General features: G+C 39.1%; 1 protein-coding gene across 2 annotated transcripts in view; it reads left to right on the top strand.

Moving 5' to 3' along the window:
- dally (division abnormally delayed protein) overlaps positions 1-12,443 on the top strand; it is a 99,511-nt gene that overhangs the window by 82,745 nt on the left and 4,323 nt on the right. For both annotated transcript variants that reach the window (XM_018027110.2, XM_026814808.1), the window contains one exon: positions 9,839-9,983. In XM_018027110.2, the coding sequence (XP_017882599.1) occupies positions 9,839-9,983 (145 nt within the window). The remainder of the gene's footprint in view (positions 1-9,838; positions 9,984-12,443) is intronic.

The raw sequence follows: 12,443 nt of genomic DNA, 5'->3' as shown, positions 1-12,443 counted from the left end.
TATCATTCAATACTCTGAACAGTATCTATAAAAAAAAAATTATTTACCATTTCCAAACAGCATAAAGGTCTATCGTAGAGACATATCCAATTTCATCGCACCGTTCCAGGACGCTTTATTCAATTTTTCAACCGGGAGCTTTTAAACACTTTCGCAACTCGGCGTGCAGCAAAATATCAATTTATAGAACGTCAGAATCGCGTTTTAACGTTATCCACATTATGCCGATAAAAGGTGTCCATTCAGAGTTTATAGCATTTGTCATCGATTTACAATATCCCCGTAGCGTTAAAAGCTTCGTTCGAATACATTGAATCCCCGAACGCCAGCCCTCTTGCACATTAAACCTATTGTAACGAACGAATTTAATCAATAACAAAAGCTGCAGCGAAGATAAATCATTCCCTTTCTACGTCCAGAACCCCTTATTTATCATTCTAGCACTGAATGCGGCAGAGAGCTTTGCAATCTTAATCTTCGCAAACAAATTTGATCACCCTCCGCACATTACTTTATCGCATGAAATAATGTATAAGAACGTTACGTTAAATTAATAATTACACGAAAATCACTATAATAAATACGAATAGAATTGAATAATTGAACGTTTTATATAAATACGTAGATTATACTTCAGCAATTGGTGTCGCAGTTATTTCTTAAATAAAATGAATGAGGCAAATTAATCGCATAAAATCTGACCGAATCGCTGGTTCTTCTGTTCAAACAAACGGGCCCGATTAAATTTGTATACGGCAAAGTCTACCGCAGTGTAATTCCGGAAACAGGTACTACGCAGAGTAACGGAAGCTGCGAGACAAATCTCCGAGCGGCGTAATCCCGCAAGAGTGTATTTCTGGCTGTTACGCCACCGATCCCAAAGTGAGACAGAGAAAGAGAGGGGGGGGATGGGTATCGATCAGTATATATTCAAACAAAATACGGATATAGCTCTCGGTGCCATGCCGGGTGGTTAAACGCATTCCTTATCGATCGCGTTGCGGGGCTAATTTCGTGCAAGTCACCGGGTGATTGGCTCCTCTTCGAGAGAATGGAGAAGAAAAAAGAAAAAGAGAGGAGAGAAGGTATCGCCGAAGAGGTGGAAAGAGTAATCATCGTATAGGCTATGGAGGGTAACGCGTCGAGCCGGTTTCAGTGTGACGGTGGCTTAAATAGCCGCCGCGCCGCCTGCTCGTTGATTAATAATCCCGCGGGCGCAAGCTGCCTTCACACACACGCGCACGTACACCACTCTTCCTCCCTTCGCTCTGTTCTCCTTCCTCTGCGTCTCCTCGTTCCACTCTCTTTCAGCCTCTTTCTCCCGTTTTCTCTAGCCTAGACACGGCCGTATCTCTTCTCTCCTTTCCTCTCTCGAAGCTCTGTCCCGTCGACTCTAGTCTGTAGATCGCGCGGATTCGTTCCGTTCGCGAGGATTCTCTCGGAGGACGCGGGTCATCGGGATCGGAGAGCAAGTTAATTACGCGGAGTGTCGTTAATTATGACGTAGAGGGGATCTTACCTCCGACCGAGGGGATCCTTCGCGCTTCGCTGCCATCGAAAGCGCCTCTGCCTTCGATTTCGATACATACCCTCTAGATTGGAACTGTTTGTTAATGGACCGGAAGCGTTAACGTAATTCGTAGCTCGCGAAATTGCTTTTTGGGGTGCAAGCTTTTCTTGGTCGGGGTGCGACTTTTGGGGTGACGGAATATTGTGAAACTTATTGCTTGGAATTAAATTAATTTCCTGTAAGTTGATTAGATTGTATATTTTGTCCATTTATTATTTTTGACGTTTGTAAATTCTGTTGGAAAAATTAGATTATTATTTGAAACAACTCTGTGGTAATTATCGACGCTTCTGTCGGCTGTTTATAAATAAGCAAACCGTAACCACTTCATCTCGGCTGGCAGGAGAAAATACTGGATATTAATCCACGGCAAATTACTATTTTCGTGCGTTATAAAAGTGCATAGCTGTGATATAATTTCCGATTAATTCGAAAATAAAGATAGACCGTCCGATCACTACGTAATGGGATTTTCATGCCACTTAGCGAACATAATAAAACGGGAACGATTTTATCAACTCTCGCGCAGGTCATACTTTTTGCGACATTATCAACCTGATAAAAGCATTAATGATTCTTGTCAGGGAACCAGGACACCATTAACCCAGCAATCGTTACACGATCAGCCACATTTTCTGTCCACATTTTCTCGGTGCGGCGAGTTTCCTCAGACGGATGCGACAGGTTTTTTATTATCAAAGCGGAATATATAAATCTCGCGATAAGCGGAACGACAGTTAATTAGGAGGGACGGTCGTTAATTAAGATTGCCGGAAATTCAGGTGATCTATTTTTGCACCAACTTCTCGGCTCCGCTTCTGACAGAGACGAGCGAGAGGACCCAGCAAGCTTATTGATCGGTCCGTTTCGAGAACGTTATTAACGTTATGCATACATACATCACCGTACGCGATAAGATACATGATCGAGTGAATTCGAAACGGGTTACTTGCGCCGAGCCATCGAGCCTTGCGATCGGAATTCACCGATACGAGCTTCGACAGACGTCTTTTTAATTCCCAACGATTTCACACTGTCTCCTATTGATAACCAAGCTGTTTAATCAAATTCTATTCATCGACGAGACTCCTTCCTAGTTTCGTAACTGTGAAAAGTAATACGAAATTTCAAATTCTTAGAGTTCATCGAGAATTCAATTAAAAATTATTCTCCAGCGTCTGATAATCCAATTTCTATTAATAAAATATATAAAGCAGCGTTTTACGAATTTCCTTCACGTGAAACTTTCGTCTAGTTGATAAAAGTTACACGTTGCCCGTTCTTTGTCAAGGATAATTGTATTAAAAGAGACCCGGACAAAAGTTTTTAAACGTTTGCACAGCCGGAGACCGCTCTGGGTGAATAGTGAATACTTTATTATATGCATCGGTGAGCTATTTTTTTTTTGTTTCCATTTAGCGGGACGCATAGAAAGTGCACGAGAACCTTAGAATGCGTAATTGCATCGGTTCGTCCATCGCGGCATAGCTTTTTGCCTCGGGCCGTGTACGTATGTTCTCGTTGGGTTACAATGGTTGCGTTATATTATTAAAGGTCGATTTGTTTAATAGCCCCGGGAATGGAGATCGTATCGCTCGTCTGATCTTCTTAAATGAACCTGACGATTAAAAATTCCGTGTCCGTGATGTATCGAGTGTCAATGGAAATTTTAAATTGCAAATAGAACAACTAGACTATCAATTTTTATGTGGAATTATACGTATATAATAGTCGATTAAAAAATGCATTTCGAGCAGATATTTTATTATTCAAGTATTTCAATATCCGTTCGCTTTTGATATTTTGTAGATTTTCATGCATCGGAGCGTTAATATTTTCTGTACAATCAATTTTTTTTTATATACGAATAAATAAAAAACTGAATCGAGAAAGTAAGAATGAAACGAACTTTTATATTCTTTTATAACAGTTTTAATATTGTCGATATTATTGAATATGTTTTTAACATCGAGAGAGTGGTTTCACGCTTATGTGAATTCGATTCGCGTATCCTATTATAACGCGTTACAAAGATTCGGCCTTTCATCCTTTCTGCAATCGTTGGAAATGCAACGTCGATGCCTTTCATCTGAATGATTGAAGGCTGGCCACCCCGACTAAAGAAGAACTACGTGTTTCTCTTTCCAACTGCGAAACTTCGATGCAAATTTCGGTCGACGTAATTTTCGGGCCAAGCGTGGAATACGGCAGTTCGGGCCAATTACTCCCGAAACTAACGAGACGCAGTACTTAACCGTTTGCCCTAATTATTTAATGAGCTGATAAAAATCGACGTGCACCTCTGGCTCCGATTCTACAATTTACATTGCGACGGTTTTGTGATTTAACGTGCACGTTTATAGATTCGCAATTAAAACTTTCAATTCGTACATTAACCGAACTTAATAAAGCAATTCGTTGTATTATACTTTAAAAGAAATAAGTCTACCATTTATTTAATCAGAAAAAAATGCATAATTCTCGTGGAACGCTGTGGTCAATCTGATATTGCAACAAATTATTTATTTGCTTCGTATTTTCCACTTTAACTAACTATAAGTAAGAGGCGAAACAAGTTTGATACAAGAGTTGTTCGTACAAATAAGAAGATAAAAGTTGCCGCCGAGTTAAGTAGGTATGCGACGGAGAGCCTCGAACTTCGCAATAAACAGTGTGTATGTAAATTTAAAGAGAGCTTTATCAAACTTCTCCGACTGCTTGCATTTACGTGCTTAGGTACTTTGTGTAAGCTACATACGGTGAGAACTACCAAATGAATTTCACCGTGAATACCTTTTTACTTTGTTAAAACTCTGTCTCACTGATTTGGCGACGATGATTTTTTTTTAATTTTTAGGAAGAATCAGTTTGTACGTTCATCGATTGAACGATTCTGAAACAATTAAAAAATGAAACGATTTAGAGAGAATCTATCTCGGATTTAATATGTAAAAATAAAAGGTTTTCGCAATTTGTTTTTTGATAGAAATTGGTTGTTACAAAAAATATGAGGCAGCTAACAGAATTGGCACAATTGAAAATAATTGTAATAATTAAATTGAAGGAAATGCAGTTTCGTTGAAATAATTTTGATCGAGACAACTTTGGTATTCCATTCGGTATCCCAATAATTAATACAACGCAAGCACGAAATTGATTCGCTCGCGCTGGGATGCACGATAGAATGTATAGCGATGTAAAATTTATTACTGTTTCGATGTTTGTCAATATCTACCGTTAATGGAAAATTTATTAGTTACGTGAATTATGTCAACTCGGATAGTTTGCATTTAGTATCTATAAGTAGCACGTGCATAACACTATAAATGATTTTAACGAACGATGAATGACTTCAATGAATCTGTCGTAGAGATCGGATTTTCAATAACTATAAAACGAGATAATTTAATTGTCATCATTTTGTAGACGATAATTTTTGTTCTTGTTGTTATTAAATTACAACAGTTTCGGATATACCAAGCGACTCGACATGCGAGCCGTGCAGCCCCTCGAGGGGGCACGTGAGAAACATTAATCTCGTTCGAGCCAGCGATACTTGAACGTTATTGTGACAACCACCCCAATATTGTGGCAGGGACATCCGCATGATTTTAACAGGTGATAAACTGGATGTGGATATCGATTCGATGGGAGAATTATAGTTCGGACGTGGACAGTGAGCAGGATAATTCAGGAAACAATTAATCAGTATAAATGTTAATACAGAGTTCATCTATTCTGTGTTAGTCAAAACTGCAGAAGAAATTCCTGTCACGCTATTGAGTGTCAGTGTCAGTACATGTATACACAGTTTGTAAACTTTGTACTGTTTCTCTGAAAGAGTTGAACTAAAAATCGCACGGATTCGAGAAAGTAAGAAGGCCTGCCGATAGGATTCGATCGCGGCTAACCAGTTTTTGCTGGCCGAGATCAAAGCACCGGCTTCGTCTCTCCCGTTCGCTGGAGATCGCATCGACGAATTATGCTCGTTAACGAGCGAGCAAGAGCGAAGCCGAAGCAACCAGCGTGGTCTTGAATCGAATCGAAGGACCGGCGAGAGAGAAAGAGAAAAAGCGGCAAAGCTCTCGGACCCGGCCGTGTGGACGGGGGCAGGTAAAAGAGTGGGTAGTGAACGACGACCGGCGAACTGGAATTGACACGAGAAGGGAAAAGGAAAATAATAGGAAAGCACCGGGGACAAAGGGCGGAACCGAGGCGAACCCGGAAACCTTTCACACAGCCAGGGGAGAAGAGAGCGAACGTGACAGGCCTCTGCCCCTGCGCCTGTGAGAGACGTGGCACGCGGGTCGCGTTTAACCGTGGTTTAGGATCCATATAACCGAGGATCCTTCAAATGTACGAAGATTGACTTAATTAGCTCGCGGAACCGTCCTACTGAATAATGGGAAAGCCGTGGTTGTTTTTTCAACAAATTTCACCGATCATCTGACATCGCTTGACAAACCTGATTTTCAAAGACAGACTAGAACGATGATATGTCTGAATATTAAAAAACAGAAGTATGTGCATAATTCTAGAGACTCTGTTACTCTGCAAATATCAGTTGCTTATAAATAAAATGTGCAGAAATTATAAATGAATAATACGACTACTATGAATCTCAGAAGCTGGACGTGTATTTCTATGTCTAAAACAATTTGCACACTCATACTGTGAATACTTTATTTTAAATAAAAGTGGATCTATTTATAAAGCGTGAAAAACCACTTAAATATTAGAATAATCAGTACCTAATGGGGAATATCGAATGAGTATACGGCATGAAACGGAACGCTGGAAAGTGCACGTAATTAAATTTTGAAAATCAAGTTATAAGCCTCTTTGCGTTCGACTGTGGTGCGCTTTCAAAGCATTGGATCGGAGGAACGAATGGAGGAAAAGAGGAAACGCTCGACGTGCACGTGTCAAAGCTGAAAGAGCGCGCGCACGCGTATGTATAAACCGTGATTGAAAGAAAAAAGCCGGAAACATAATGTTGAGAAGGAAGGGAGCGGCGTACGAGAAAGTGAATTAAAAAGGCGGAATTGCAAGACAAAGAGAGCCTGAGTAAAGGAGAAAAGGGGAGGAGTGCACGAGGGAATTACTTGCAAAGTGAAGAATAAAATACTTGATGAAGTAAGGAACAAAGTACGGCTAGAAGGAAAATAAGAAACTGAACAGTCAGTGTACAACCTCGTTCAGAAGTTCTCAGAAATATTACAGTTAACGAACTGTAAAAATACAAATACTAAAATTAAAGAATTCCATGGATAATCGTAATTATTATATTTTTACATACTTCGAAGAGGTTCATTATAATAAATGATCTAAAATTCTGGAAACTGTCTCAAGACTCATGAACGCCAATGTAAACGCGAAAAATAAGGGAATGTATAAACGCAGGGCGAAGGACGGTGGTTGAAAGTCTGCATGAATGGCTGGCATTGAGAAGCATCAAGAAAGTGCAGCTGCTTCGCACGTACGATGCTTGCACAAAATGTTTCACTGTTGATACGTCGGTGCCTGTGCGAGAGTTTCACAAACATTTTTCACTCCATCTTCTTCATTATTAAAAAGAAGAAAACAGTCGTGCATGATTAATATTAGAAATATCAAGATCACGTTCATCATAAAAATCCTTCGTAATCACAAAATCATTTTATTACCTTATTATTATTAAATTATTTAATTATAATTTAAATTATGCAGTAAAAGGAACACACGAATTATAATAGAATAAAAGAACATCTAACATATACACTCATTCATGTATGCATTACACTTGATTAAACAATTTTCTTGACATTGAAAATGGAGCAATCAACCTTTCATTATCACTTCTCAAACAGAAGAAAATCAGAAGCGTCACCGTCAACCTTGCCAAGCCCCTCCGACAAACTCACGGTACTGGTTTCCAAGACGTTATTTAAACATTAAATTAAGAAATACGCAACTGATGCGGTGAACGAACCGCAAACGCTAATGAGCCGCGCACGGTTAATGAAATTTCTTGTTCGAGCCTGAGAAAAAACGCGATCGATCATTCGGCCGATTCGATATTAATTTGCAACGCGGCTGTAAAGGGAAACGAGAAAGAGAGAAGGAGAGGCCGCGAGAGCCATCGATCAAAGTGTCGCCAGGAGCTTTTCTCGCTTGCGACACGGGACGGGACGAGAAGATCGAGCCGGAGAAAAATCGAGCGGAGAAAACGAACAACGTGCACTGGTGTTGAACCAGTATCATTACCGAGCTTCCACCGAAGAATACGGATTAAGAAGACATGAGATAAAGCACCTGAATACATATATTATCTCATCGTCTTAAGTAGACCGTGGATTCTCGAAATCATTTAGTTTTAATGTTCAGTTAATCCAGTATATAGGAGTTCTTTCATCGTACATTCTGATAAAGTGTGACATTTATGCATTACACGATGCAGACTGCAATTGCATAATTCAAGAATCGTGTTCCAGTTCATTTTTCCTCTCATATCAGATTAAAATTATATTCAAATAAACCACGGTAATCCAATTTCATACAGAGAACCAAAATAAAATACATATCATGTACAGATTTAAATTTCGTTTTTAAAAACGTATGACAATACATAAAAATATGCACAGAGATTATCAGATCGAAATGGGATTGTCACATGTCTATAAACCGTAACAGACGGCATTGTGACGAGGTTTTAAGAATAAATGGATTGCGTTATTTGACACGAGTTCTGTGTTGCAAAAGTCTGGCTGGTAACGAACACTTGGGAACAGACAGTGGAAGTATAAGCAAGTAGGAGCGGCGTTGATAGGGAGTAATGAATGGCGCGCGATGCGATGCGATGCCTTCTGCTGTTCAAAAGTGGCGATCCGAGAATAGCTAACGCAAATAGAACGTCTCCTTCCCCGTATCTCTCTGCTCGCAGATAATTCCCGTATCTTTCCTCGCGACCGCGAGGAAACATCAGAACGGCTAGCGACCGTGCGCGCAAGGGGATACGAGATACCACCGCGGATGCCGCAGAGTTTCTGCTTTTCCGGACGCTTGAATTTGAATGCGTGTACTACTGCGAGCGACCGGTTGCAAGTTGCAACCTCGCTTCCAACGATTGTGAACTTGTTGCTTGGCAACCTACAACTTTAGAGCGGCGTTTCACGGTTAATTAACTGCCGGCTGTTATTTACTGCTCTAACGGAGCCGTTAAGCAACGCTACTGATAAAGCGTTAAAGAACGGCCGAGGAAAGAAAATGCTGTTTACAGAGCTGAGGGGCTACTCGAGGAATATCTTATTTTTAAACTTCTCGGCCATCCTTTCATCTGATTAGCAAGTAATTTATTATTAGTAATTAAGAGGGAAAATAGGTAGAGGAAAAACTGGTATTAAGTGGTACAGGTTTTTTGGTATACAGAGAAGTCCTCTGTCGTTACATACTTCGAACTGTATTTTGCATTTTTATATAAATTGATTTTCTAAAACGAGGATCGATAATGTAAATCACCACAAGCTTTCCAATCACGTTTTATTATATGTTATCACCCAAATGGAATAATTCCTGAAAATGCTCGGTAATAACCGTGGATGGCGAGCCCGTAAAATGAAATTTCCCAGCTATCCGACTTCAGCACGTATTTGCGATTATGTATTATTACGTTCACGGAACGCGTGTAAATTTTCTTAATTCAATTACGCCCTTCGTATTCGACCGGCTGAATTAATTAACCGGTGCAACAAACTCGCATTGGAATCGCTTTATTAAAAGCCTACTTATGGCCAGCGCCCGAATTAAATTTGGACGATTTTCCGAGCGGAAATTGTTCGATTTTCGCGTCATTTCACTGATCCGTACCAGAGGTTTTACATTAACGAAATTACAGTTAAACCGTGGTAGGCCCGTTCTTCACGGGAAAGTTTCGTTCACGCTTCGAACCACCGTTAATTTAATAATCCATCTGGAAATGAAAATTACTATCAGTTATTCGCACTTGATCGACATGCTTTCCAATGTAATTCATTATTATTAACGTCAATCCCTTATTTAAAAAGAATCTTCGGTAAATAGGATCAAAACCACACTGTGATTACAGATTTATTAAACCATTAAAAGCATCAAGTGCATACATACAAATTGCGTTATTAAACTTTGATGAACAAATAAAAAGCGATGCTCGAGAGATAAAATAATAAAAGTATAAATAATTGATTGAACGGATTTAAAAAAACTGTAGACCAATAACAAATTTGATAAATTTCTCTCGTTTTATGGTTGCAGATACACGAAGACGGTGGTGGACTCGAGCCTGATGGCGCAGAGGTATAACCCCGAGTTCACCATAACGACAATGTCACCGACGACAGCTTCCTACGGCAATGCGAACACCAGCGAGCTCATTGATCAATTGAGGCACATTAATCAGGTGAGTCCACGATCCGCTTCGTAGTAAGTATATGTAATTTGTTCCTCGGCTCAGCCTTGGCTGACCGTGTTTCCAATTGAATTGTGCGCGCGTTCTCTCGTTCACATCCTGTTTTCAACTTCGACCGTACAAGATTTCCCCTTGCTCGAATTTACTGTAGTATTTCTATTAAACAAATGTATGAATGATGACGTCAAACGATTATTATATACAGTTTATTAATTTTCTTTCACAATCGTTTAATCGTCCCTGGATTGAAGTCGTCTGTGCAGTCGTTAAATACAATTATTCTAAATATTACGAGAACGGAGACGTTAAAATCTTTAGAACAATGAGTCGTATCTACAGCGTAGAACCGGTTGATTACACGAATTTGTTAACAATTCTTAAGGACTCTGTTCTATGAATGGGAACCGTGGACACACACAATGGTCGTCTCCCAGTCGTAATTACGAAGCAAACGAGGCATTCTACTGTACTTTACCTCCGCGTAATCTCGTTCGTGATTATTAGTTTAACGCGAAAATCGCTTTAAGCGAATGCGGGTAGCGGCGTTTAATCCTTCCGTAATCCAAATGTACCTTCCGGGCGCAGACTACGTCAACCGCTGTGGTTCAACTGAGCTCGAGAAGCGCGTCATGAACTTTAAGCTAACATTACTTACAGATTTCCTTGTTTTTTATAAGAGCCGAGTCAACACCAGAAAATTTACTCTCCTGCGATTTCGGTACAAGACTGACCAGAAAGAATAATTTCCAATCTGTCAGTACTTAAAAATATATGGAATTGAATATAAATTAAATGATTAAAATCAATATAATAATTTCTTTAATTCTTAATAATTCAACTCCTTATTAAATTACTTTTTACCCAATTCAAGAATTGTTACAATGTATTTTTTGTTCACAAAATGTATTATTAAATAAAAACAAACAAACAAACAACTTGTTATTAAAATCTATAAAGTGTAAATAATACACGAGTATCGTTTTCAAATTTTATTCCCTGTTTTATTTCGTTTAAAATGGCTATTTGCGCTTCAATGAATACACATCAATTTCGAAGCGGAATCAACGTAAATAATAAAAACTAATAACGAACGCGATATTGCGTCTACTGCGCGACGTAATTGAAAACTTCATACATGATAGATCAAATAAAGTCAATAGACTCGATTCACTTAATGGAATAACAGGCAACATTAGTGAATTAACTAAATGAGATAAAACGGACACACATAGGAGAAGTGAATGTGTTGAAACGTTTCATTCAGAAGCAATGAGCTAAAAATATTTACAAGATTATTATGCATATAAGCTTGATATAAAAAGATGTATTCTATTACAGAGCTCTTTTTATACCTCGCCTTAAATGAATCATAACTTGGTAAAACGTGTACCCGATTCTGACTCTATTTCCAAATAAGGTAGCAATTAGTTTCACAAGTTAGATTAGTCTGCGTAGCGGTGCGTAAGTCATACCCGAGTATATGTGTAATAAGGATTTCATTAATTACTGATTTCACGAAGTGGAAACTTGTCTCGATGTGATTTGCTAAATGAAATACATCAGTTCTAGGAGTCTTGATGGAAGCGTATCAACAAATGTGAATGTAGGTTCCGCGAATCGTGTCGCGTTTAATTGCTAATTGGATCGATGAATACGAATATACAAATTATTTTCTGCTCTTCAATTTATTAAGCGATTATAAATTATGAAGATATGACTCTTTCGAAATGAATAAAGATATCATAGCTAAAAAGAGAAGAACTTATTTTACAAAAAATATTACGAAATATCATTTAACTCTTCAGATAAATAGAACTAAGTTAAAAGTGAATGAGAAACTCCTACGAAAGAACATGACGTTAACTCGAATCTAGAATTAAAGAGGAATTTTATGTTACGTCTTCACAGCAGATAAGTTGAAATGATCATCTTGGAACTCAACGACTCGTGTCGGATCATCCGATATCTAACCATCGGTTAACTCGTTACTCGTCGGTACGCATTTGGAGTCGAGGTTTAAGCGTGCGCGTTAATTAATTCATACGTCTAGAAATCAAGCCGGCGACTGCTCGGTTGCGTGTAAGTAAGATACGACACCTGCACGGCCGTCAACCGCAGGCGTATCGCACCTGTGTAATCCAATTTGAAATCGTAACAGCGGCAGACGAAGAAGAAGGCAACGTGCGCGCCGATACGCATAGTAGTTAGTAGTGGGTAGCAGGGTATCACAATGCGCGAACTTATGAATGATTTATGAACGCATCCACGCGACTATGTCGCCTATATGTATACAGGGTGAATTAATCAGGAATATGTCCTCCGGCATGGTGACTCGTTGCCTTAATGAATGACGCGAGCTATATATTTTTATTTATTAGAAATAGCTCTACGTACACGTTTCAGCAGACGTCATCGTGAATCGCTGATGTTTTAGGATCTCGTTTAAAACAG

The sequence above is a fragment of the Ceratina calcarata genome, unplaced genomic scaffold, assembly GCF_001652005.2.
Source record: "Ceratina calcarata isolate Rehan_Ccalc_2016 unplaced genomic scaffold, ASM165200v1 scaffold40.2, whole genome shotgun sequence".
Taxonomy (NCBI): Eukaryota; Metazoa; Arthropoda; class Insecta; order Hymenoptera; family Apidae; genus Ceratina; species Ceratina calcarata.
The sequence above is the reverse complement of the archived record's forward strand: the minus strand, read 5'-3'. Positions and strand labels throughout refer to the sequence as shown.